This window comes from Lolium rigidum, chromosome 2, assembly GCF_022539505.1.
Source record: "Lolium rigidum isolate FL_2022 chromosome 2, APGP_CSIRO_Lrig_0.1, whole genome shotgun sequence".
In the NCBI taxonomy this organism is placed as follows: domain Eukaryota; kingdom Viridiplantae; phylum Streptophyta; class Magnoliopsida; order Poales; family Poaceae; genus Lolium; species Lolium rigidum.
The window spans coordinates 162713692-162741354 of NC_061509.1; the positions used below are offsets into that span (position 1 = coordinate 162713692).

General features: G+C 45.7%; 2 protein-coding genes across 2 annotated transcripts; one reads left to right on the forward strand and one right to left on the reverse strand.

Annotated features, from left to right (window-relative positions):
* The first annotated feature begins 19707 nt into the window (after positions 1 to 19707).
* On the forward strand, positions 19708 to 23431 carry LOC124692534 (probable metal-nicotianamine transporter YSL14). The gene is made up of 6 exons (XM_047225930.1): positions 19708 to 19990; positions 21205 to 21368; positions 21458 to 21555; positions 21639 to 21773; positions 22023 to 22212; positions 22328 to 23431. Exons 1-6 carry the CDS (start codon positions 19783 to 19785, stop codon positions 23429 to 23431), a joined length of 1899 nt encoding a protein of 632 aa, XP_047081886.1. The 5' UTR covers positions 19708 to 19782.
* Positions 23432 to 24138: 707 nt separating this feature from the next.
* On the reverse strand, positions 24139 to 27388 carry LOC124687601 (replication protein A 32 kDa subunit B-like). Its single transcript, XM_047221377.1, has 10 exons — positions 27070 to 27388; positions 26880 to 26981; positions 25800 to 25897; positions 25675 to 25716; positions 25393 to 25470; positions 24983 to 25061; positions 24804 to 24875; positions 24641 to 24726; positions 24332 to 24400; positions 24139 to 24256 (listed from the first exon to the last, which is right to left on the reverse strand). Exons 1-10 carry the CDS (start codon positions 27385 to 27387, stop codon positions 24172 to 24174), a joined length of 1029 nt encoding a protein of 342 aa, XP_047077333.1. The 5' UTR covers position 27388; the 3' UTR covers positions 24139 to 24171.
* Between the last annotated feature and the right edge of the window lie 275 nt (positions 27389 to 27663).

A 27663-nucleotide genomic window follows, 5' to 3' on the forward strand; every position in this document is an offset into this window, starting at 1 on the left:
GTGTGATCACTAAGACAATGCGAGGGATATTGTTTTGAGTGGGAGTTCACCTAGATTTTTAATTATGTTGAATTAAAATTTGAACTCAATTTGTCATAAACTTAGTCTAAACTATTGCAAATATATGTTGTAGAGATGGCGTCCCCAATCAATTTTAACCAGTTCCTAGAGAAAGAAAAGCTTAAGAGCAACGGTAGCAACTTCACTGACTCGGTTCCGTCATGTGAGGATCTTCCTCTGCGGCGGAAATCTGCAATATGTGCTTGATGCACCGCTAGGTGACCCTCCTGCAGAAACTGAAACCGATGAAGTAAAAGCTGTTTACGAGACTCGGAAAACTCGGTACTCTCAAGTTCGGTGTGCCATCCTGTGCGATCCGGAATCCGATCAAACGTTTTGAGCACCACGATCCTCATGAGTTGATGAATGAGCTGAAAGCTATTTTTGAGACTCATGCGGCCGTGGAATGCTATGAAGCATCGAAACATTTCTTCAGTTGTATGATGGAAGAAGGCAGCTCCATTAGTGAGCACATGCTCGCCATGACCGGGCATGCGAAGAAACTCAGTGACTTGGGAATAGTGATTCCTAACGGATCGGGGATTAATCGTGTCCTTCAATCACCGCCACCAAGTTACAAGAACTTTGTGATGAACTACAATATGCGAGAACATGAACAAGGAGTTACCTGAACTTTTTGGCATGCTAAAAGCTGCTGAGATTGAGATCAAGAAAGAGCACCAAGTGTTGATGGTCAACAAGACCACCGAGTTTCAAGAAACAGGGCAAGTCTAAGGGAAAATTCAAGAAGGGTGGCAAGAAAGCTGCCACGCCTCCTATGAAACCTAAGAACGGCCCTAAGCCCGATGCTTGAGTGCTATTACTGCAAGGAGAAGGGACACTGGAAGCGTAATTGCTCCAAGTATTTGGCGGATCCGAAGAGCGGCCTTGTCAAGAAGAAGAAAGAAGGTATATCGATATACATGTTATAGATGTTTATCTCACTTGGTTCTCGTTCTAGTACCTGGGTATTTGATACTGGTTCGGTTGCTCATATTTGTAACTCGAAACGGGAACTAAAGAATAAACGAAGACTACTGAAAGATGAAGTGACGATGCGCGTTGGAAATGGATCCAAAGTCGATGTGATCGCTGTCGGCACACTTCCTCTACATCTACCTTCGGGATTAGTTTTAAGCCTAAATAATTGTTATTTTGTACCCGCGTTGAGCATGAACATTATATCTGGATCTTGTTTAATGCAAGACGGTTATTCATTCAAGTCCGAGAATAATGGTTGTTCTATTTTTATGAATAATATCTTTTATGGTCGAGCACACGAAAAGAATGGCTTATTTACGTTAGATCTCGATAGTAGTGATACGCATATACATAACATTGATGCTAAGAGAATTAAATTGAATGATAATTCTACTTATATGTGGCACTGTCGTCTTGGTCATATTGGAGTGAAGCGCATGAAGAAACTCCATACCGATGGATTACTTGAATCACTTGACTTTGAGTCACTTGATAGATGCGAAGCATGTCTAATGGGAAAAATGACTAAGACTCCATTTCCTGGTATGATGGAGCGAGCTACTGACTTATTGGAAATCATACATACCGATGTGTGCGGACCAATGAGTGTAGCATCGCGCGGTGGTTATCGTTATGTTCTAACCTTCACGAGATGATCGAGTAGATATGGGTATATCTATTTCATGAAACATAAATCCGAAACTTTTGAGAAGTTTAAGGAATTCCAAAGTGAAGTAGAAAATCAACGTAACAAGAAGATTAAATTTCTACGATCCGATCGCGGAGGTGAATATCCGAGTTATGAGTTTGGCATGCATTTAAAGAAATGCGGAATACTTTCACAATTGACACCGCGGGAACACCACAACGAAACGGTGTGTACGAACGTCGTAATCGAACTCTCTTAGATATGGTTCGTTCTATGATGTCTCTTACTGATTTGCCGTTATCATTTTGGAGTTATGCATTAGAGACAGCTGCATTCACTTTAAATAGAGCACCATCAAAATCCGTAGAAAAGACACCGTATGAATTATGGTTTAATAAGAAACCTAAGTCTGTCGTTCCTTAAAGTTTGGGGTTGCGAAGCCTATGTAAAAAAGTTACAACCGGACAAGCTAGAACCCAAAGCGGAGAAATGCGTCTTCATAGGATACCCTAAGGAAACTATAGGGTACACTTTCTATCACGGATCCGAAGGCAAAATCTTTGTTGCTAAGAACGGAACCTTTCTTGAGAAAGAATTTCTCACTAAAGAAGTGGCTGGAAGAAAAGTAGAACTCGATGAGATTAATGAATCTATACTCGTTGATTAGAGTAGCGCGATGCCGGAAGTTGTACTGTACCGCCTACACCGGCAACGAGAGGAAGCTAATGATAATGATCATGAAACTTCGAACGAGGAAACTACTGAACCTCGCAGATCGACAAGGGAACGTGCCACTCCTGATTGGTATGATCCTTGTCTAAATGTCATGATTGTGGATAACAATGATGAGGACCCTGCGACGTATGAAGAAGCGATGATGAGCCCAGATTCCAACAAATGGCAAGAAGTCATGAAATCCGAAATGGGATCCATGTATGATAACAAAGTATGGACTTTGGTAGACTTACTCGATAGCCGAAAGGCTGTCGAGAATAAATGGATCTTCAAAAGAAAAACAGATGCTTGATGGTAATATTACTTGTCTATAAAGCTCGACTTGTCGCAAAGGGTTTCCGACAAATTCAAGGAGTTGACTACGATGAGACTTTCTCACCCGTAGCGAAGCTAAAATCTGTGAGGATTTTGTTAGCAATAGCTGCATTTTTCGATTATGAGATTTGGCGAGATGGATGTCAAAACGGCGTTCCTTAATGGAGACATTGAGGAAGAGTTGTATATGGTACAACCCAAAGGTTTTGTCGATCCTAAAAATGCTGACAAAGTATGCAAACTTCAGCGTTCAATCTATGGACTGAAGCAAGCATCAAGAAGTTGGAACCGACGCTTTGATAAGGTGATCAAAGACTTCGGGTTTATACAGTGTCATGGAGAGGCTTGTATTTACAAGAAAGTGAGTAGGAGCTACGTAGCATTCACGATATTATATGTAGATGACATATTATTGATTGGGAATGATATAGAACTATTAAGCAGATGTAAAAGGTTATTTGAATAACAGTTTTTCAATGAAAGACCTTGGTGAAGCATCATATATATTAGGCATCAAGATTTATAGAGATAGATCAAGACGCCTAATAGGGCTATCACGAGTACATACCTGGACAAGATTCTAAAGAAGTTTAGAATGGACGAAAGTAAGAAAGGGTTTTTACCTATGTTACCGAGGCAAGGTCTTGAGTAAGACTCAAGGACCGGCTACGGCAGAAGAAAGAGAAAGGATGAATCGGATCCCCTATGCTTCGGCGGTAGGCTCTATTATGTATGCCATGCTATGTACAAGACCGGATATAGCGCATGCTTTGTTAGTTTGACTAGCGAGATATCAAAGTGATCCGAGGAATGGAACATCTGGACAGCGGTCAAGAATATCCTGAAGTACTTGAAAAGAACTAAGGATATGTTTCTTTGTTATGGAGGTGACCAAGAGCTCGTTGTAACAAGTTACACCGATGCAAGTTGGAACAACGATCCCGATGACTCTAAGTCACGGTCCGGGTACGTGTTTATATTGAATGGTGCTTTGCGATAGCTGGGCAAGCTCGAAGCGGTGCACGGTGGCGAAGTCTTCAACGGAATCGGAGTACATAGCGGCTTCGGAGGCTTCATCGGAAGCGGTATGGATGAAGAGGTTCATTGTAGAGCTCGGTGTGGTTCCTAGTGCATTGGACCCACTAGTCATATACTTGTGACAACATGGGTGCCATCGCCAATGCACAAGAACCAAGGTCACACAAGAGGCTGAAGCATATCAAGCTGCGTTACCACTCGATTCGCGAGTACATCAAAGATGGAGAAGTAAAGATTTGCAAAGTACACACTGATCTGAATGTAGCGGATCCGTTGACTAAAGCTCTCCCTAGGGCAAAGCATGACCAACACCGAATGCCATGGGTGTTAGGTTCCTTACAATGTAATCTAGATTATTGACTCTAGTGCAAGTGGGAGATCTGTTGGAGATATGCCCAAGAGGCAATAATAAAAATGGTTATTATATATCTTTATGTTTATGATAAATGTTTATATACCATGCTATAATTGTATTAACAGAAACATTAATACATGTGTGATATGTAAACAACAAAGAGTCCCTAGTATGCCTCTTAACTAGCTTGTTGGTTAATGGATGATTAGTTTCATAATCATGAACATTGGATGTTATTAATAACAAGGTTATATCATTGTATGAATGATGTAATGGATACACCCATATTAAGCGTAGCATAAGATCTCGTCATTAAGTTATTTGCTATAAGCTTTCGATACATAGTTACCTAGTCCTTATGACCATGAGATCATGTAAATCACTTATACAGGAAAGGTACTTTGATTACACCAAACGCCACTGCGTAAATGGGTGGTTATAAAGGTGGGATTAAGTATCCGGAAAGTATGAGTTGAGGCATATGGATCAACGGTGGGATTTGTCCATCCCGATGACGGATAGATATACTACGGGCCCTCTCGGTGGAATGTCGTCTAATGTCTTGCAAGCATATGAATAAGTTCATAAGAGACCACATACCACGGTACGAGTAAAGAGTACTTGTCGGGAGACGAGGTTGAACAAGGTATAGAGTGATACCGAAGATCAAACCTCGGACAAGTAAAATATCGCGAGACAAAGGGAATTGGTATTGTATGTGAATGGTTCATTCGATCACTAAAGTCATCGTTGAATATGTGGGAGCCATTATGGATCTCCGGATCCCGCTATTGGTTATTGGTCGGAGTGAGTACTCAACCATGTCCGCATAGTTCACGAACCAGTAGGGTGACACACTTAAAGTTGGATGTTGAAATGGTAGTATTTGAATATGGAATGGAGTTCGAATATTTGTTCGAAGTCCCGGATGAGATCCCGGACATCACGAGGAGTTCCGGAATGGTCCGGAGAATAAGATTCATATATAGGATGTCATTTTATGTGAATTAAAATGTCGCGGAAGGTTCTATGGAAGGTTCTAGAAGGTTCTAGAAAAGTCCGGAAGAAACCACCAAGGAAGGTGGAGTCCACATGGGACTCCACCTCCATGGCCGGCCAACCCTAGTGGGGGAGGAGTCCCAAGTGGACTCCCCCTTAGGGGGCCGGCCACCCCCCCCATATGGGAGGTGGAACTCCCACCTTTGGTGGGAGTCCTAGCTTGGCTAGGTTTCCCCTCCTTTTGGAAGGTTTTGGTTCGGGTCTTATTCGGAGACTTGGAGACCAACTCTTGGGGATCCACCTATATAATGAGGGGCCAAGGGAGGGGGCCGGCCACCCCTAAGACCACAACACTGGCCGCCCCCTTGAGTGGTCGGCCACCCCTCCCAAACCCTAGCCGCCCCCTCTCCTCCATAGCTCCCGCGTGCTTTAGCGAAGCTCCGCCGGAGTTCTCCACCGCCACCGACACCACGCCGTCGTGCTCGTCGGATTCAAGAGGAGCTACTACTTCCGCTGCCCGCTGGAACGGGAGGTGGACGTCGTCTTCATCAACAACCGAACGTGTGACCGAGTACGGAGGTGCTGCCCGTTCGTGGCGCCAAAACCGATCGTGATCAAGATCTTCTACGCGCTTTTGCAAGCGGCAAGTGAACGTCTACCGCAGCAACAAGAGCCTCATCTTGTAGGCTTTGGAATCTCTTCAAGGGTGAGACTCGATACCCCCTCGTTGCTACCATCTTCTAGATTGCATCTTGGCTTGGATTGCGTGTTCGCGGTAGGAATTTTTTTGTTTTCTATGCAACGTTATCCTACATTGTGTAGGTTTGGATCCTATGGAAAAATATCCTACATAAGTTGTTTGATTCATAGAAACAAATCCTATATGAACTAATTGTTGCGGTCAGAAACCCACCGGCGAGCAGCGACTGGCAACACCGTAGAGCCGGGAATCTCCCAGGACTGCGGCTGGCCCTGGTCCCTCCGAGCGACGGCCCGCAAAGCCTTATGGTCACACGTCCGATGCTGTCGCAAGGGCGTGCCACCTGACCTATACCTAGTCAGGAAGGTGTTGGATGATGCCTCGCTTAGTTTCCTGCATGGCATACACGTAAACATTAAATACGAGCCTCGATCGGCTCTCAGGTTATCCTGTGAATCGGCTCAAAGAGCCGATCCACCCATGATTCGTACGAGGTGTATTAATATATGGTGGTCCTGCTTGATCAAGATAAAGCTAAAGCGATCTATGACGATTTGGGGTTTTCACCGCATAATCAGATCATCCTACTCACGATTGGGCCTCGCGCTCGCGTACGGTGACCGTAAGCCGATCCTAGACAGGGCCTAAAAACCAACACGAGGTTGATCCCCGGAACATCCTGTCTAGGGCTAGCAAACTCCACCCTACACGCCGTTGGATCCTCCAACCCTTTGTAAGGCCTAACTATTGCGGATATTAAACTAATCCTTGAAGAACAAGGAGCAACCGTAACGGATCGGATCTACTAAACAATGATCAAGCGGGGTGCCGCCCTACACCTAAGATAGGTGTAAGGGCGGCTAGATGCCTAAGGGTTGCACTACGACAACATATGATACGAAGAACAATGCTAACCCTAACACATCTAACATAACTACGTTGCTCGCCATCAAAAAGGCTTCGATGCGAGCAACGCATGAACAACGTAATAAGCTTACGCTGCCTAGATCGCAAGATGCGATCTAGGCAGCATGGTGCTACCAGGAGAAACCCTCGAGACGAAGGAGTTGGCGATGCGCCGAGATTGATTTGTGTTGAACGTTGGTTGTTGTTTTTTTCATAAACCCTAGATACATATTTATAGTCCGTAGACTTTCTAACGTGGGAATAATCCCAACCGTGCACGAGGCAAACTCTAACTAACCGACACGTAACCTACTATGTTACAGATACAAGGGAAAACTAGCCCAAACTTTGCATATAAGGCCGATTCACGTATTTCTTCTGTATATAATCTCCAAGCCCATCTTGATCGCGGCCCACCTCTGACTCGGTCAAATTCTGGTGATAACACATGCCCCCCTGGTTTTGGAAATGACATTTCCAAAATCATTACGCCTTTCCTTCGTCGGGTCATGTCGTGGCGGAGCGAGAAACCGCCGCAGAATCCTTCATCATGATGCCTTGCCCCTTCCACTTCTCCACGTGGCCTGCGAAATTTTTCTGTTGGGCACCACTTCCTCGGAAACTGCTGTGGCATTGAATCTCCCTCATATCCCCTTTATTTAACCGTTCTAATCAGTTCGCTTCTTCATCCCCTTCGCATTAGCACCCAAAAAACCCTCCTGCGCCACCATGTCTTCTGCCTCCTCTTCCTCTTCCAGTCTCTCCTATGGGTCTTCCTCCTCCCGCAAGACGCCGGAGGACATCCGCGCACCAGAAGAATGGGACCAGGAAGATCACGCCTCCTCCATCTAGTCCGAGGACGACCAGTCCTTGACCAGCGGGGATGAAGATCTCCAGTTCCTCGCCGACGGGGACCTGGAATCGGAAAGCGAGGATGACCAGCTCCCCTGGGACGGTTGTCCCTCCTCTGAAGAAGAGGAAGAGGAAGACGACGACGACGACGACTCCCTCGAGGGCTACCCGCCGGCGAAACGCCTCCGCATGTGGTGGGACGACGACAGCAGCGACGATGAAGAGGAGGATGAAGCTCCCGTAGAGGGCTACGGGAGCAGTGACGAGGAGCCCATCGGCAACAGTGCCGATGAGAGTTCTGAGGATGACGACGAGGGCAGCGATGGCCCGTAGACTAGGATCTACTAGTGTAGGCCTAGTAGTAGATTGGTCAACAGACCCTTCTTTTGTTCTTCCTTCTTTGAGCAATCAGCTCTTTCTTTGTAAGAAATCCTGTTCATTAATGAAGAAGCTTCCCCAATTTGATTTGCCGATTTCTTTTAAGCCGATCCTCGATGAGCCGATGGCAACGCATCGGTTTCTCATAATCCGCCCTTCATCCCTTCGACCACGGGGTGATCGCGAACTTGGTCAAATCTTAATAAGCCGACGTCAGCGCATCAAGCCCTCATGATTTATCTTCCATCTTTTCGACCAATGAGTTCGAGTTCTGCTGGATCACCACCCTTGACGAAAATCGCGACGCGGGACTAGCCGATGGCCACCCAATCGGCTTTCAAAGTCAGAGCATCCACCAGGCCAGCTGCCCCCCGAGTCTCAATCAAGGCGAAACAGAGACGAGGACACGCAATTCAGACAAATGGACCTGGGTTCGATCATGTCCGAGAAACTACCATGCAGAGCCAGCCAGAGCCGATTACTTTCCTTCCGTTGAAAGCCGATATTGCAGAAGCTCGCTCAACGGCTCAGAAACAGAATTCCTCTGACACCGAGCTGGAGGTCCATGTGTTTTGAACACGTAACTGGTAGATCCGGTGTCATTGTGCTAGAGTCAATGGCCATGCATCGGCTTTGTCCCTCAGCTCTAAAGTCGATGCCCGTGCATCGGCTGTACCTTGCGAGAAACTGCGTGAGAATTTTTTTTTACAGGCCGATTTTTCTATCGGCCCCCGATGTTTCACTGCACATGTATCGCACATGTTCATCTGATTAGGTGCCCCCCCGAGCCGATTCTGCCAGGTAACTGCTGAAATCGGCTCTGTGATTAACCAAGGCACTCTATGCGAACGTCGACTTGATTAGGACCAGTGTGGACTTCTTCTAGCTCATTAGCCGACGTAACCCTATTGCCCATTAGATTGGCGTTGAACCCAGGCAGAATGGATGGTGAGGATAATTTTGGCCGATTGCTGGAATCGGCCTCCACGTTGCTTGCTCGATGAAGGTTTTTGCAATGTTCCTCCATAAATCCTTGGGGCCGATCTCCTGGATCGGCATCGCCACGTTTGTCCATAGACGCTATTTTTGTTACACGGTCAGGCCGGTGGATGAAACCAACCTAACCCCATCTTTTGTCACGTCGATGCGCTCGCAGTCGTCCAATCCTGGAGCACTAAACTCCGTTGGAAGGATGGAGACCATGTTTGTGCCAGCCGATGTCTCATCATCGGCTTTCTTTTGTCTGGGGCGCCACTCTTTCCTTTGTGGCCGACCTTCTTCGTCCAGGGTTCGCTGAATTTTGGCGGCCAGCTCAGGCCGTGCCTTCCTCAACGTGTGCAGGTATAACCTTTCGGCTTCCTCCAACCCACGCGGACGCTGAACCCTTCGCTTCGGGAACGGCTGAGCCCATCGGGGCACCACCTTGGCCGATGATACTTGTCTTCTTCTTCATCATCGTCCTCTAGTTCCTCGAGATCTTCCACCCGAGCGGACTCAGCATGCTTGTTCCGAGGCGGGAGAGGCCCTAGACGTTTGAACACGGACACGTTAGCTGCATCCTTCTTCCTTTGTTTACATTCTGGGCAATTGCCGATTGTAGGCAATCGGCTCATTCCTGAATCCCAGCGAGTGTCCGAAGAAGGGGCAGTCCCGGTGCCTATCCACGTCGTCTTGCTCCCTCGACTTTTCCTTGGTGTGGCGCTCATATCGCTCCTCGTCGTGATCATGCCGACGACGTCTCCGTCGTCCCTAGCCGGACGATCTTTTTCATCATCGTCGTTGTATCGCCGGCGTTGGTCGTATTGACCCACATACTTGTTGAGGAGGTGATCGAGAGAGAGGTCGCCGATATCTTACGTTCCTCACTTCTCCCTCTCGTGATGTAGCGCTTGCCGTCGTGGCGGAGCCGATCGCGTGGAGCGGCTTACTCGTGTCTTTGCTATGAGAGCAGCTGCCCTCATCTCCGTCCTTACCGCAGTGGTGCCCGGGTCCCACCATGTTGATATTGCACGAGAAATCTGGCTGGCACCCTCCATGGTAAGTATACTCCACCATGTTAACGGCGGGGAAGGGGTGTGCGTCGACCTTCATGGCGTACTTGGTTGAAAATTAGCCGCCCTTTTTCTATCGCCATTTGGATCTGCCGACGCCACACCCTGCGAGTCGTTAGTGGTGTGGGTGAACGTGTTATGCCACTTGCGGTATGGCTTTCCGTTCAGCTCCTGCACCGTGGGGATCTTGTGGCCTTCGGGTACCTTTAGCTGCTTCTCCGTGAGTAAGAGGTCGAAAATCTGCTCAGCTTTGGTCACGTCGAAGTCGAACCCTTTTGGAGGGCCTTGTGGCTTAACCAACTTGCAGGACACGGGGCCTGCCGCCCGAGTCCATTCAGCCACTTGCTACCTCTCGATCTCCCGCAGCACCTTCATCCTCGTCCGCCTCAACCAGGACCACCGCACGCTTGAATTTGTCCTGGTAAACATCCGGGTGGCGCTGTTCATATGCTGACGGCTTACGCACCATCTGCGCCAATGAAGGGTAGTCTGCTTGGGAGGCCACGTCCTTGATCGATGATGAGAGACCCACCACCGCCAACTCGACTGCTTCTTTTTCACTTACGTGAACCGAATAGCATCGGTTCCTAATGGTCCTGAAGAGCTGGATGTATTCGACACCTGTTTCCCGCGCTTCGTCGTACTTGTGCTAGATCGGCAATACCAGCCTCGGAAGCCTCCGAGTGATACTGTATGTGGAATTGCTCTTCCAACTGCTTCCAAGTCTGGATCGAGTTCGGTGGCAGCGATGTGTACCACCCGAAAGCCGATCCTGTGAGGGACTGTGCGAAGAACCTCACACGCAGCTCGTCTGATGCTGAGATCGTGCCCAGCCGTGCCAAATATCGGCTCTCATGCTCGATGGAGCTGGAACCATCTGATCCACTAAACTTTGTGAAGTCAGGGAGCCGATATTTGGGTGGTAGCGGGATCAATTCGTACTCGTTGGGGTACGGCTTGGTATAGCCGAATGTCTTCCTTTTCGGCATCATGCCGAACTGATCTTTCGAATTGTACAAATCTGATCCGCGGTGATGGCTGAAGGTGTCGAACCCCGAAGATTCGCCGGGGTGGCATACTTAGCCAGCCATGCTTGCTTTTCCGGTTCCGAGCCAACTGCAGGAGCTGAGCTCCGGAGGTTTGTCGGAGTGGCGTACTTAGCTAACCACGTACGCTTCTCAAGATCTGCTCCCGATGTTCCTCTTACATGTTCCGGAGGTCCCTGCTTGTTGCAGCTCGGTTCGAGAGTGCCCGATTCACTGCGGTCCGGCACGTATGCGCACGTGTATCCGTGCGGGATCTCCTTGGGCGCCTCATGTAGGAATTGGTAGTCACTAGGGTCACCACCAATCTTGTAGATGACGTATGCCGATGAGTTCGGCACTTCTGGTGCTGCCAACGCGAACGGTAGCGGTGGACGGGACTGGAGTGGCATCTCTCCTTTGTAAGTCCCCAGAGCTGGTCCCGACGGAGAATACTGATGGCTCATGATTTCCTGGATCACGCGCAGAGCGACACGCTCCAAAGTGTTCACCGAGGCTCTCGAGTGGCGGTGCAGCGAATGAGCCACCATGAAGTTGATCTCCCGACGCAGCTGACCTGGTGCGTTCTTCCGACGGGGCGGACAGGTCCACTCCATCGAGCGCGCCTTCGGGTGAGAACCCCTTCCACCTGATGCCATGGGAGCGGGTTCTGTGGAAAGAGCCGATGAGGTCGGCTTCGAGGACTGCCTTGATCTCGTCATGCTTCTTCTTGAGCTCGTCAGTCAGATCCTCGTACTTGACCGGGGTGCCTTCCGCCATCTCAGATGTAGATGGCGATGCGGTGGATGTCGAAGATTGTCCCACCGGGCGTGCCGAGAATGTGTTGCGGTCGAAACCCACCGGTGAGCAGCGACCGGCAACACCGTAGAGCCGGGAATCTCCCAGGACTGCGGCTGGCCCTGGTCCCTCCGAGCGACGGCCCGCAAAGCCTTCCGGTCACACGTCCGATCGTTGTCGCAAGGGCGTGCCACCTGACCTATACCTGGTCAGGAAGGTGTTGGATGATGCCTCGCTTAGTTTCCTGCATGGCATACACGTAAACATTAAATACGAGCCTCGATCGGCTCTCAGGTATCCTGTGAATCGGCTCAAAGAGCCGATCCACCCATGATTCGTACGAGGTGTATGAATATATGGTGGTCCTGCTTGATCAAGATAAAGCTAAAGCGATCTACGACGATTTGGGGTTTTCACCGCATAATCGGATCATCCTACTCACGATTGGGCCTCGCGCTCGCGTACGGTGACCGTAAGCCGATCCTAGACAGGGCCTAAAAACCAACACGAGGTTGATCCCCGGAACATCCTGTCTAGGGCTAGCAAACTCCACCCTACACGCCGCTGGATCCTCCAACCCTTTGTAAGGCCTAACTATTGCGGATATTAAACTAATCCTTGAAGAACAAGGAGCAACCGTAACGGATCGGATCTACTAAACAATGATCAAGCGGGGTGCCGCCCCTACACCTAAGATAGGTGTAAGGGCGGCTAGATGCCTAAGGGTTGCACTACGACAGCATATGATACGAAGAACAATGCTAACCCTAACACATCTAAGATAACTACGTTGCTCGCCATCAAAAAGGCTTCAGTACGAGCAACGCATGAACAACGTAATAAGCTTACGCTGCCTAGATCGCAAGATGCGATCTAGGCAGCATGGTGCTTACCAGGAGAAACCCTCGAGACGAAGGAGTTGGCGATGTGCCGAGATTGATTTGTGTTGAACGTTGGTTGTTGTTTTTTTCATAAACCCTAGATACATATTTATAGTCCGTAGACTTTCTAACGTGGGAATAATCCCAACCGTGCACGAGGCAAACTCTAACTAACCGACACGTAACCTACTATGTTACAGATACAAGGGCAAACTAGTCCAAACTTTGCATATAAGGTCGATTCACGTATTTCTTCTGTATATAATCTCCAAGCCCATCTTGATCGCGGCCCACCTCTGACTCGGTCAAATTCTGGTGATAACACTAATTCTATAGGAATCTTGTAGTGTAAATCCTATAGAAAAAATATAAGGTTATACCTCATCAAAAATTCTTTTGCTACCATCAAACGCACTTCATCTTTTCATAGGTTGTCTAGGGGTGCCGACAAGCAATATACGGGTTCACAAACTTGGGGCGACCATTTGTCAACATAGCATGATGCTTAGTACATTCTGAACTCGTATGATTGCTTTCATTAATCAAGGAGTGTTATGAACAAGTATACATCAAATCACGGTCGAAAAGAAGAACCACAGCAACAATCCACGACCTACTAGTCAATTTAAATTTCTTTTTTCCAAGAACAAGTCCATTTATTTCTTCAAAATCGGTTACAATCTACTACGAGTAGAATATGGTTTGATTCTGCAAGACGTCGCTGTATGACTGTCGTGGAAGGAGTTCGAACGAAACGGCGCGCGTGGTAGTGGACTACTGGTTCGGCCCATAGTCCCATACATCATGGAGACGGCAAATAAAAAACGGGAAACCGGCGATCCCGCGCCATCCGATCCGACCGCGACGGTCCGCAGCGGCCTCGGGGGAGGCCACCACACACGGCACACCACCCGCTGCCGCACGGGCCATGCCCCCAAAATAAACAGCGCAGCGCAGCACAACGCCGGGCCATAGCCATCGCCCGAACATTTCCTCTCCCCCACCACTTCCAGCGAAACCAGGCGCCACCTCCCCCAACTCCAAGCACCCAGCCAGCCCGCCAATGGCCACCCACGGCGGCGGGGGCGACGACAAGGTGGCGGAGGCGTCGCCGGCACGGGGGCCCAGCCCCGCTACCCTCCGCCACCGCCAGCACGCCGCGGGCAACGGGGCAAGGGTGGCGGCGAGGCGGACGGCGGCGGCGCCAGCCCCGAGGCGTCGTCCGTGGAGCAGGTGCTCGCGGACAAGGCGGTGCCGTCGTGGCGGGAGCAACTGACGCTGCGGGCGTTCGTGGTTGCCAAATGGTTAACCCGTGATGCCTTTTGGGAATTATTTCTCACTCTGTATAGCTTGTAATGCTATTGGTGCCTCACCAGTTGATTGTGTGCATGCTTAGTGGTTTTGAGTTACTTAAGCTTGCAGTGATGCTTGGTTAACTAGCTTTGGTAGCCAGATAGGCATTACTCAAGCAATTGCTTCAGTAATCCTTCTGTGCATGTCATGCTGTTGCCAGGTTTTAAGTTCTGTCAGTTATCCTTGATGAACCATGTGTTGGTCATGATTTAATTGTATAAACTGTTGCTTAAATGAATTCCAGTATTATTTTAGAATAGATATCCTTGTCTGAACATGTGTGGTGATGAAGACTATCTGCCTGTGTGGCTTTGTTTGCATGATGAGCTAGTTTGTGACCTCAGTAGCTTGCTATTGCATCTGGTTGCATCCTAGTTAGCTATTTGGTGGGTTTTATGAAAATATGAACAAACTCTACAATTGGGAATCATCTAGATGAATGCCCTGTGGATGCTTTTGATGAAAAATGGGTGTATCTGATGGTTGAATACACCATATGGTGCTAGGTTATCTAGTTGGCTACTGTTCTAGGGTTTTAGTGACATGGATAGCTAGCACTTAAGCATATCCAGTGACTAGTTCCTCTAGTTCTTGGTATGGCCTCTTCTGCCAAATACCAAGTGATGAGATACCTAGTGGAGCAATCTGCTCCACACCAAATGTGTATGAGCATGCTTATGATGGATTGGATCATAAGATCCATCCAGGTATGATGTATACCTTGCTCCAGCTCCTAGAAAGTGAATTTTTGTGTTGATGTTGTGCTTCTGGATGGTTGCTGTGATCACAACACTTCACCTCCTAGCTCCTGGTTGATGTACTCCTTAGGTCACCATGATCTTTGGGTGCTTGGTTGGTTTTGGTGGTTGTTTTCTCTGGATAAATATATGAAATTACCTTGCTGATGGTTCTATGGTTGTTCTTGCTGTTTTTCCTTGATGAACTGATGGTTCATCCCTATCTCTATGTACTGTGCTATTTATAGCACCATCTGCTGGACTCCTTGGTTGACAGCACATGTATGTGCATGTGGTGTGTTGTCTTGTGCACCACTCCTTGCTCCTGCTGGAGCACTACTGTTGTGTCCCCCCTTGTCCTGGGTTGGGACTTGCTCCCTGCCTCCAAGCTTATCACTCTATTTCCATTTCTTTTGCTTTCCAAGTGTCAATGACACTTGGTACTGGACATATTCTTGCATTTGCTTCTGTTTTGCAGGTTTCCATGATGAATCAAGAATTTGGAAAGTGACAAGATGAAGATTGATGAACATTTTAGTTTAGGATCAATTCCATTTATGTAATTTTTATTTTCTGTCTTTTATTATTCATCAATTCTTGTAATCATGGATATTGTAATGCCAATGTATCTATGTGTTCATATCAAGTTTTGTTTTATGCGCTCTTTGTAAAGTTTTGATATTCACTTGTGATGTATTTATATAAATTTGATATTTTATTGAATAATGTTGTATATATGAGATGTGTGCATGAATTATGAATTCATAATTCATTTGTATCTTGTTTATCTTATACTCTATTTGTGTTATGAATTCAATTTGAAATACAATTCAAATCATCTCCCAAATTTATAAGTTTCAAAAGAAGTCATGTCGAAATTAATCACACTCTCCTTGCCCTAACCCTAATAGCAACGAGAGAGAAACATCGATCCTTCTTAGGTTTTATATAATAAAGCGTGAATGTTTTTTGCGATGAAGTGCACATCCCTTTTCTAGTTCTACCCTTCGTTAGCCCTATGTCCTGGGATATTACATATCAATAACATTGAAACCAATCCAATAGAATCAGTAGGCAACACCTCACTATATCATGGATCCATAGGGAGATCCAAAGCAATTAAAATAGAAAAAACAACTTGATAAAAGCTAGAAACTAAACCTATCAAAATCTCTCAAATCATTGCTACTTCAAACTACAATGCATAGCAATAAAATCATAAAAAGGCCATGAATAATTCTGGGAACCGAAACAAATAAAGGGGAAGCCAAATACTTATTGGCATTGTCCAAAATAGATTAGATGATAGGAAAATAGGTAGCGAACCGACCTGCCATCTTTGGAAAGTCACTAGGAGTCAAGCCTTTGAGTCAATTGACCACCAAATGCATTCCCATTAGCACATAAGTTAAATCAGGAAGTCACTAGAACTAGCTAAGTCAACTAAATGCATGAGTTAGGTGTCAACACCACAATCACTTAGGAACACTACAAATAGATGGGCTCAGGCAACCCCATAGCTCGTAACCATACTCATTAGTTTAGACTAGAAATACTCACATAGCTCTCTAGACAGAGATTTGTGAGAGGTGGAGAGGAGAACTGCAAGGAGCAGTTGCATGAGAAGGGCAAGCATCAACTACTCATCAACAATTATGATAAGAAGTGATTTAATCTACAAAGGTTAATTTATAGCCCTAGGACGGAGCCTTAGTAGCACAGTAGTTTATATAGATTTGCATCAGTCGATTAAGCCCTGGCAGTGCATTAGCAAGGCACACACACTTGCTAATGACTGCATCATAGGAACCACTGAAATAAGTAAGGATCTTGGAAATTCCACACATGAATCACCTAGAAACGTGCTAAGATAGGGCACATGGCACAAACTTAGCTAATTAGGAAGCCATGCTTAAATTGGGGGAATGATTAACATAGAAATGCATGTAGCTTGAAACCTATAGACGAGAGACAGAATTAATTATTAGACCTAAGTAAATAACTGGAGGCATTAAAAGAAACTAAAATAAAACTTAAAGAATAAGTATAGAACCTATAAACTACAAGCTAAGTACCCTAAGGTATTAAGCTCGCAATAATTATAGTGCTAAGAAAATAATTAAGATTGAGTGTTTAACACTCAATATACACAAAAGAAAACATATGATAGGTAGCTGTGAGTACTAAGCTACAAACTAATTAAATTGATTGTTAGAAAAATTGTTTGAGTTCTATGAATATTATTGAGTGCTAGCTATAGAATGAAATTTAAGTGATTAAGAACCTAAATAAAGCCTTATAATAGAATCTTAAGCTTGCATAGCAGGTAGAGGATAATTAACCATCAAAACTAAATAAATAACAAGTATTAGTGATGAAATTGGAAGAAGTACTAGCTAAATGGAGTTTAATAATTCTAGGACTAAGTACAAACCACCTAAGCCACTGGATCATCCTGTAAGAACCCTAGAACAACTTAAACACAACTACTCATAAGTGTTAACTGACAAAAGTGAATACATTCAGTTAACATTAAACATTTGGAAGTAAACCAAACCTAGAACTAGATTAGATGATTCCCTAGTTTCTTAGAGAATGTTAGAACACTAGAACAAGTAGTAGACCACTTTAGAACCCTGGAAATTCGACTAGGCCATGGTCGACAGTCACAAACCCTAGAATCTCTAGCATAGCACGAATTTGAGAAAGAGGGAGTTGTAGAGAGGGGAGAGCCGTAAGAACATACCTTAGTTTTAGAGCACCGTTGGGGAGCCATAGCTCTACCAACAACGGAGGCGAATCACCATCAGAGTCGGGAAAGGGAGCGAGTGAGGAAGAGAGAGAGAGAGTGGTGGGCTGATCGATCGGTCCATTCGACCATACCGGTTCTGCTTGTTTTGTATGAAATTTTGTGAAAGAGAGGTACCCACCTTTCAGGGGCATTTAAGTCATTTCACAAATACCTGAAAACCCTAAAAGTCAATAAGAGCCGAAAACCATAAAAATAAAATAAAAGCACCTAAAAAGATAAAAAAAAATGAGAAGTACCTAAATATGATTTTTGTTTGATTATTTTAAATACTTTTGTTTGTAGAATTGTTTGGGGTATTTAACTACATATTTAAATGATTTTCAAATTCAAATTTAAACCAACTAAGAATTGTTTCTAGAGCACTATCTCCAACATGACCAATGTGATGATTCTATGATGAAAATGGAGGGTCATATATTAACATATTTCTTGTAGTGTCTGATTAGCTTTCTCTCCTTCATGTTCGCAAACTCAATAACAATTTACTTCTTATGGCTCTGTTTCAACTTTGCTATGCTTTGCTCCAACACACGGTTCTCGGTGGCATCCATCCACTCCTTCACATCTCTTAATAAGCTGGTGTATTTCTTATTTAGCTTATTCATCTCCACAAATAAATTATTCATCAACGGAGCATTCTGTATTTTCTCTCCAATTTTAGTATTGTCGGTATTTTCAAACATGTCCCACAAGGTAGATAGTTCATGTTGTAGTGGTCCAGGCCGGGCACTCAGGATCAACCCAACAAACAAAGCCACAATTTATGATATCCTACAAATATAAAGTATCACTATAATTGAGAAAATCGCACTACAAATGCATATTATTTTGTGATCCTATATCGACCAAAATTTAGAAAACATACTACCGCTCACATTGTGTTGTTCGAACGCGTATAACCGTTGGCGTGTGTTCGTCCCTTCGAAAGGAATGACTTTCTCTTGGAGACGGTTGTGAATGCGTCAATGTTGGGCATGATTGTCGGTGAGCCCGTGGAATGTGGAGGGGGGGGGGGGAGGGACGAGTCTGAGTCGCTGATGTGTGTGGAGCCCGTTCTGCCTTTTTCCATCCTATGTAGTGCTCCTTCCATTCATATGATTTGCATAGGAATTGTGTAGGTTTGGATCCTATGGAAAAATATCCTACACAAGTTGTTTGATTTGTAGGAACAGATCCTATATGAACTAATTCTATAGAAATCTTATAGTGTAAATCCTATAGAAAAAAAAATGAGGTTATACCTTATTAAAAATTCGTTTGCTACAATCAAACACACTTCATCTTTTCATAGGCTGTCTAGGGGTGCCGGGTTCACAAACTTGGGGGCGGTGGTGTGAGACCATTTGTCAACAGAGCATGATGCTTAGTACATTCTGAACTCGTATGATTGTATCCATTAATCAACGAGTGTTATGAATAAGTACACAATCAAATCACGGTCTAAAAGAAGAACCACAGCCCCAATCCACGACCTACTAGTCAAATTTAAACTTCTTTTTTCCAAGAACAAGTCCATTTATTTCTTCAAAATCGGTTAGTACAATCTACTACGAGTAGAATATCGTTTGATTCTACAACACGTCGCTGTATGTCTGTCGCGGAAGGAGTTTGAACGAAACGGCCCATAGTCCCATACATCGTGGAGACAACGAATAAAAAACGGGAAACCGGCGATCCTGCGCCGTCCGATCCGATCGCGACGGTCCGCAGCGGCCTCGGGGGAGGCCACCACACACGGCACACCACCCGCCGCTGCGTGGGCCACGCCCCGAAATAAATAATTGCTCGGTACAGCGCACGCCGGGCCGTAGCCATCGCCCGAGCATTTCCTCTCCCCCACCACTTCCAGCGAAACCAGGCGCCACCTCCCCCAACTCCAAGCACCCAGCCAGCCCGCCAATGGCCACCCACGGCGGCGGGGCCGACGACGAGGTGGCGGAGGCGTCGCCGGCGCGGGGGCCCAGCCCCGCCACCCTCCGCCACCGCCAGCACGCCGCGGGCAAGGGCGGCGGCGAGGCGGAGGGCGAGCCCGTCGGCAATGGCGGCGGCGCCAGCCCCGAGGCGTCCTCCGTGGAGCAGGTGTTCGCGGACAAGGCGGTGCCGTCGTGGCGGGAGCAGCTGACGCTGCGGGCGTTCGTGGTCAGCGCGCTGCTCGCCGTCATGTTCAGCGTCATCGTCATGAAGCTCAACCTCACCACCGGGATCATCCCCTCCCTCAACGTCTCCGCGGGGCTGCTCGGCTTCTTCTTCGTCCGCCTCTGGACCTCCGCCTTCGAGCGGATGGGCCTCGTGCGACAGCCCTTCACACGGCAGGAGAACACCGTCATCCAGACCTGCGTCGTCTCCGCATACGGCATCGCCTTCAGCGGTAACTAACTAACTATAAGCTCTCCTCTCTCTCCTTAACTATCACTTCAGCCATATCGTTCATGTTCGTATGTCGATAACTCTGCCGGGTTCCTTGCAATTAATTCGGAATTCGGGCCACGGGAGATCTGGATTCTGGAGGTGGGTGGGCGGCAGAGCGTTCTGCAGTAGTTGGTGGCTTGGGACATCAGAGAATCGATTGCGTCTTTTGCCCCGAAGTAAAAAAAATACCAACCAATCGCATTCGGATCCTCGAACGACAGGGAAAGGACAGCAAAAGGAACTTCCTCGATTCGAACTTGTGGTTTAGTATTAGTAGGTACTGTTTGGTGGCTTCAGACTACACTGCACGCTTTGTTTCCCTAATGATGTTGGAAACGATTGTCCTTGCGTGCGTGTACCTGGTTGAACCGTGAAGCATCTAGGACGAAATTAGGGACGATTTCGTAATGGTCAACAGCAGCTTTTGAATTTTTGGCACTCGTGATAAGGATGGACGCCATCGTTTGGTTGGGCAAGCAAATTGTAGCTAGTATTCGGGACAAGCTGTAATGGAGGAGCGTGCTTGGTTTGACTTCTCGCCTTAAAATAGATGGTTCGTGGTCTTCCAGTGTTTCTATGATTGACATCATGCCGCATGCATGTGAAGCATTGAGTCCACATAAACATAAACAATTACTCTATTATGATTTGTGGGGTTATTTGGCTACCATGTTAAATGGTACTTTCTGGCTCATCAGGAATAATTTCATGTGACAGCAACTGATTTCCCAGACTTGAGAGTGCCTGTGGTACTGCATGTGTGTCACTGATTTGAAAAATTCGTACAAAATGTCTTGTATACGTGCATAAGTTGGTCTATGGGAACTTAGAAGAGGTTATTCTCACCAAGCTTCTCTTGCAACTGCATCAGTTTCAAATAGGGATTTTAATATGTTCCCTTTATAAAAAAAAGTATCAAATACGGATTTCCAGGAGAGTGAGTTCTTTTCTTTCCAGGAGAGTGAGTTCTGATTATCTATGTTTCGAAATGGTGGCAGCCTTACAGGATGAGGAAATCATTCAATGCATGAAGTGAATTGCTTGATTAATTGTCATACTTGTGCAAAGCACATCACCCCTATTACCTTTGCTGATCTTCTTGCCTTGTGAAACTGTATTTTTCTTTTCTGTCTAATTTTCCGGCTGTTGTGCTTATTTGGTTCGATTGATCAGGTGGTTTTGGCAGTTACCTATTCGCAATGAGTGATATGATAGCTAAGCAAGCAACGGAGGCTACGGATGCTGGGAACATCAAGGACCCTCACCTTGGATGGATGATAGGGTTCCTTTTCCTTGTCAGCTTTATCGGGCTATTTGCGCTTGTGCCCATGAGAAAAGTAATGCCTTCAACATGTTTGTTCATTTGTTCTTACTGATTAATTGTAGACAGGCAAACCTGGTTCTCATCAACTACATGGTTTTTCAGATTATGATTGTCGACTACAAATTGACATATCCAAGTGGCACAGCAACTGCTTATCTCATCAATAGTTTTCACACGCCTGAGGGTGCCAAGCTTGCAAAGTATATATCTATACAGTCCTGCTCTTGGCGGCTTATACAAGTGGCAAACAACTTAGCTGACAACATTTACCATCTTATTTCAGGAAGCAAGTGAAGACACTGGGCAGGTACTTCATGTTGAGCTTTTTCTGGGGCTTTTTCCAGTGGTTCTTCAGTGGTGGGGATGACTGCGGTTTCAAGAACTTCCCATCATTAGGCCTTGAAGCTTATAACAATAGGTCAGAAATGACATTATCTGTGTTTTGTCGATGGCATTGATTATGATTTGTCCCATATCTGAAAAACTTATTATTAATATATCTACAAAATGTCAGCTTGCAACATTATGTTTGTCTTTTCTTGTCATAGTGTAAAGATATTATGCTTATCTGTGTTTGGTGTCCCAGCATTTGCTTAGCATTTCCATTGGCTAAAAGTTAGTACCAAGGCATCGGTCTCCCTTACTGAACTTACTTATCATCTTCCAGGTTCTTCTTTGATTTCTCTCCTACATATGTTGGGGTTGGTATGATCTGCCCACACATTGTGAATGTGTCCGTTCTGCTAGGTGGTATCCTCTCGTGGGGTGTAATGTGGCCTCTCATTGCCAAGAAAAAAGGGAGTTGGTACCCTGCTACTGATGGAGACGCTAGTCTTCATGGGTTACAGGCTTACAGGGTAAACATCCAATCTTATCACTGGGTCACTTTTGTTAACACTAAATCCTACAATGTTATCTTAAAAAAAACTATCTAGACTATGGTCTTGATTGCTTGTTCCTTTACTATTGCAGGTTTTTATATCCATTGCTTTGATTCTTGGGGATGGATTATATAATTTCGTCAAGGTGCTTCTCCGCACGATTGCCGGGTTCATAGCAATGGTTCAGAAAAATTCAAGAGCCATGCTTCCTGTTTCTGGCAATGGCAGCCCCACCGCTGAAGCTATGTCATTTGATGATGAGCGTCGCACTGAACTGTTCCTGAAAGATCAAATCCCTACATCAGTTGCATATGGGGGCTATGCCGCAGTAGCTGCTATATCAATCGGTACTCTTCCACAGATCTTCCCGCAGCTCAGGTGGTACTACATTTTAGTTGCGTATATCGTAGCACCTGTCCTGGCCTTTTGCAATGCCTACGGAAGTGGACTCACTGATTGGTCTCTTGCCTCCACCTATGGCAAGCTTGCTATCTTTGTGTTTGGTGCATGGGCTGGCCTTGCCAATGGCGGTGTGCTCGTAGGACTTGCTGCATGCGGTGTCATGATGAGCATCGTGTCAACAGCCTCTGACCTGATGCAAGACTTCAAAACTGGATACCTGACTTTGGCATCACCGAGGTCCATGTTTATCAGCCAGGTGATAGGCACTGCAATGGGCTGTGTCATTTCTCCCTGCGTCTTCTGGCTGTTCTACAAGGCTTTCAGTGACATTGGCATAAGCGGTACCGAATACCCAGCACCCTATGCCATTGTGTACCGAAACATGGCAATATTGGGTGTCGATGGTTTCTCGTCGCTTCCAAAGAACTGCCTGACACTCTGCTACATCTTCTTCGCCGCAGCTATTGTCATCAACTTGATAAGAGACTTGACACCGCACAAGTATTCGAGGTTCATCCCGCTCCCAATGGCGATGGCTATACCATTCTTCATTGGATCATACTTCGCGATCGACATGTTCCTGGGCAGCCTTTTACTCTTCGTATGGGAGAGGGTGAATAAGGCTAAAGCGGACGCCTTTGGACCTGCCGTTGCTTCAGGGTTAATCTGCGGAGATGGGATCTGGACTCTGCCACAGTCCGTTCTTGCCCTTGCCAAGGTGAACCCTCCCATTTGCATGAAGTTCTTGACAAGATCGGACAATGTCAGAGTGGACAACTTCCTTAGGAGCTAGTGATGGTGTTTTAAGGAGGACAACGGCAAGCCACAGCCACACGTCATCAATGTAATTACAGTCGCATTTCCCTCTACCCAGACCACTTGTTTTGTAGAAAAGCCAGAACTGGGGTTCTGCAAAGGAGAAGTATCCCTGAGAGTCTACATTCCGAAACGATTGTAACTGTTCTGCATACTGTCCTTCACAATGTAAAAAAGGAAGAGAAAAAAGAAGCTGAAAAGGGAAGAAATACGGCTTAGGTGTAGGAAGCAGCATCTTGCATTTTATTGCCATAAGGGTTGTGAGTTGTGTAATTGTGACATGTGATTCGCATGTTCTGTTAGCAGAAAGCGAGTATTCCCATTACTCAGGTTACATTGCAACTGTTCGATCAGAAAGCTGATGTGGTGACTGCATAACCACAAACAAGAAGGTGCATACGCTAAGATTTTTTTTTTTTTTTTTTGAAATGTGCATACGCTAAGATCTTAATTGCAGGTCACGTATGTGCTGGAGGTAATGCTGTAGCAAAAACAAGCGAACCACCTAGAGATTTAACCGACTCATATCCGTGGACATAGGGCGCAAGTACGCAACTTAACCTAGCTGTTAAGTTGATCTCCTTGCAACTGTCTAAGGGACCATTGAGGCACGGGACCATTGAGGCACGCTGCAGGAACAAGGCTTGCAGAGTGCTTATTATCTTCATAGCTCCGCAGGAGAGCCTAATGCTTACGTGTGTGTGGATCCAAACATATTCAACCATTCATGGTAGACTTGTAATGGTCGTCATCGATAGTTGCATAAAGGTTGCCAAGATCAACGAGATCTAGAACAGTCGACCTGTGAAAAAACAACAGGATTACGGAAAAGAAGTCGAATGTATTTTAGGGGGAGGAGGGTGAGAAAGGGTGATACCTGGTCTGTCCAAGTGATAGATTGAGACGACTCGCGACCTGATCAAGACTTACTCCATGCTCCAGGTTTCTGTAAGAACACAATGCAGTCTTCATTGTCTAACATGATGCTGTAACCTTCTTCTAGCAAATCGTATGAAAAAGAACACACGAGCACTAATCATAGCATAACATGATACTGTAACTTTCTTCTAGCAAAGGCATGCATACTCAGGAGCATTTATGCACATTCATGTTAAATCAATGATCCTAAGCAATTATTAGCACATAGCAAAATATTTGTTGAGAGAATCATTCACAGCTAACTTACCCAAGTACTGGGTCAAGAAAAACACTCATGACCAAATTGGATAACTCTCTGCTAGCAGTATTTCCAGATGCAGACGATGTTGGGGCCTGAGTAAGGAAGAGCAAAACCATTAGACACCAATTTGGTGGATCTACTAAAACAATGATATACTTTCCAAAACTACCTGATTACTAGTGTGTAGAGCTTGGTTCCGAGTTGATGTATTAGCAATTATTTGGGGCTGCGACAAAGACCTCTACCAATATTAAAAAATCCAAAGAAAAAAAAGCATCATAAGAAATCATAGATATTTTTCAGTTGTATAAATTAAAATCTAGAAATAAAGGCATGTCATTACAGTACCTTAGGCCTTGCGAGATCCAAATGCACATAAATGCAGTGCAGAAAGTGATGTGTTATATCATTGTAGTTGGTAACAAGCCTGACAGGAATTCATAAACAGTAAGATTAATATAAGGAAAATGTAGCTGGCCTATATCAAATGGGCACAAAATACTCTTCCACCCCAGAAAATCTTGCTACAACAAAATACTTCGTGATCTGATATATATAGACGCATTTGTATGAGAAAAACATTACATTAATATTTCGTCATATATACTCCCATACTTGTGCATGTATACTGAAGGTAACAAACTGTTCGAGAAATAGCAGTTTTATAGTCCACCGCAATGCCAACCACAACCTAATAGAAGAAATAAGGTATGAAAGATCACATCCTAATATTCTATAAGGAAGATTAAAGTGCTCACCGCACGGAAAAAGCAGTCACTTGACGCTTCCCTTGGAAGTCTTTCAGACCACCAATCACAATAACATAGTCACCATCCCTTGTAAAGAAAAAACAAGGAAACACTCAAGTTTATTGTACTCCCTCCATCTAAAAATAGGCGTCTCACTTTTGTCTAGATGCAGATGTATCTAGATGCATTTTAGTCCGTATCTAGATAAAGTTGAGACACCTATATTTAGACAGAGGGATATATAAAACTGATTTGCCAGCAAATGACAATTACTAGCTCTTTAGTCCTTACTTGACTAACTTCATTTCTTCGGTGTCAAACGTCTCGTTGTCCCTGGGAAATAAATAAAGGCCGATACATATATTAGTGATGGTCCAAACTTTGGTAGACCAACCAAACCAACACATGAATCTCACCAGCGTTTCATTTCTATCCTGCCTGTACCATCATCAAGAACAAACGATACATCTGTGACCTGCTGCTTCTTATTCAACATGCGTCCTACAAGCCTAACCTGCAATTCAGGGCAATTAAAACAATTAGTAGATAAAAAAGAATCTCATCTTTATTGATCTCGGTAGGAAGCCAAGTGCTAAAAACATAATCATTTGCAACCACACACAAATAGCCAAAGGCCAACTGCAATTGATCCAGCTGCCCGTTGCACAAAACCTCAAGGTTTAGGAATACTTTTACGTAAGTACATAACTGCACAATTTTTGCACTTGTACCGCAGCCAGCCCCAACTTGATTGAATGGCTGAGTCAGCAGTATTTGCAAGCAATTAGGGCCCACGTTTATGTTTAGTTGTCTACCAGGATGCCATAGTGGGTCCTTACACAAGCTATGTAGTTAGGAAATACTCCATCCATTCCAAAATAATTGTCGTATCTTTTTTCTAAATACGGATGTATCTAAACATTAAAAATCGACTAGCTACATCCGTATCTAGACAATGCTATGATATTTATTTTGAAACGGAGGTAGTACGTGGCAAAGGGAGGGAAGGCTGCATTGGCCTCCCACATCCCTTCCATCAAACCAACAGCAACTCACAGAAGAACCACAGCCCAACACTTACTGTTCGCGATCTACACAACAGGCGACTGTGCAATGTGGCAGGATATAGGAACAAGAATTACAAAATTTCAGCTAATGCAATATGCAAACTAACCAAGCTAGTGTTCATTTCCCCATTGTGTAATCGAACCAATACACCTGGCCCGCGTTATATGTTCAAAATGTTAATCCAATTGCCTACAACTATAAGAAGTGGTCCATTTCCTCTCTAGTAATAATAATTTTAGGAAGGCTTTTATATTTCACTGCAGTACGAAGGTCTGCTTCGATCCCATTAAATCGGCTCAACCAACTCCAATGCGAAACTTTCACCTTTCACACAGCAAGGAGCAAGCACAAAACAATTCAAATCACTTCTCAAAAGAAACAGTTTTACAACACAGCACCGCTCGAAGAGGCGAGATCTGTACCCGTACCGTTGCTACCTCTGTGCCATTGACAGCAAAACCGTCGTTGGTCTGCGACGCGTCCATGATCTGCTTGACGGTGAGCGGGAGCAGCGCCTGCGAGCCGCGAGTCTGGGCACAGAGCGAGCACCAATCAGATTTGGTGGCGAAACTAGCTAGGGGATCGGAGATTAGGTCGGAGTAGGGAAGATAACAATACTCTCGTGATGACGCTGCCACCCTCCGGGGTGCTGGTGGTCCGCGGGGGCATAAACCTGCCGCCGTCGAATTGGTTGTTCGCGTTAGCGGCGCCGCCATTCCCGTCGTGCTGGCTGCCTCCACCGTACATCGTGAGGTCCGGTGGGTAAAACCCTAGTCCTGCGCGGAAGGAGGGGATGGGCGGGGGCAGCAATGGGCGGGAGAGGACGCAGGGGGCGGTTCTTTGTATCGTGGAGGGTCCTGTTACGAATATTTGGGTATCTCCTGTTACCAAGAATGCAACGGGCGGCCCCACGTTCTCCTTTGTTTTGTTATCCATGGGTAATGAAAATCGATCCGTGCGGATCGTTTGGACAAAAAAAACAGGCAGCCCCACATTCTCCCTCTTGATTCGAACCAATTTTGATTCCCTCACGAGAGCCTATTTTGGGGCTCCCGGGCTGTAACACCCTACATGCATTCTATTTTGGGCTTATGCTACTGGTGGTTGTGCATGGGCTTGGCCCAACTAACGCTCGGATCAGGGACGATAAAGATACAATGGAGGGCACCACGAGAGGAGGGAACAGAAACAAAGAAATGGAACCAAGTCCTC

Excerpts from the sequence above, each read along its gene's own strand:
- LOC124692534 (XM_047225930.1), top strand. The coding sequence starts at position 19,783 with ATGTTCAGCGTCATCGTCATGAAGCTCAACCTCACCACCGGGATCATC. Across the intron at positions 21,369-21,457 it reads CGCTTGTGCCCATGAGAAAA|ATTATGATTGTCGACTACAA; the intron begins GTAATGCCTTCA and ends ATGGTTTTTCAG. Across the intron at positions 21,556-21,638 it reads GAGGGTGCCAAGCTTGCAAA|GAAGCAAGTGAAGACACTGG; the intron begins GTATATATCTAT and ends ATCTTATTTCAG.
- LOC124687601 (XM_047221377.1), bottom strand. The coding sequence starts at position 27,387 with ATGGATAACAAAACAAAGGAGAACGTGGGGCCGCCCGTTGCATTCTTG. Across the intron at positions 24,727-24,803 it reads CTCTACACACTAGTAATCAG|GCCCCAACATCGTCTGCATC; the intron begins GTAGTTTTGGAA and ends TTCCTTACTCAG. Across the intron at positions 24,257-24,331 it reads CTATCACTTGGACAGACCAG|GTCGACTGTTCTAGATCTCG; the intron begins GTATCACCCTTT and ends GTTTTTTCACAG.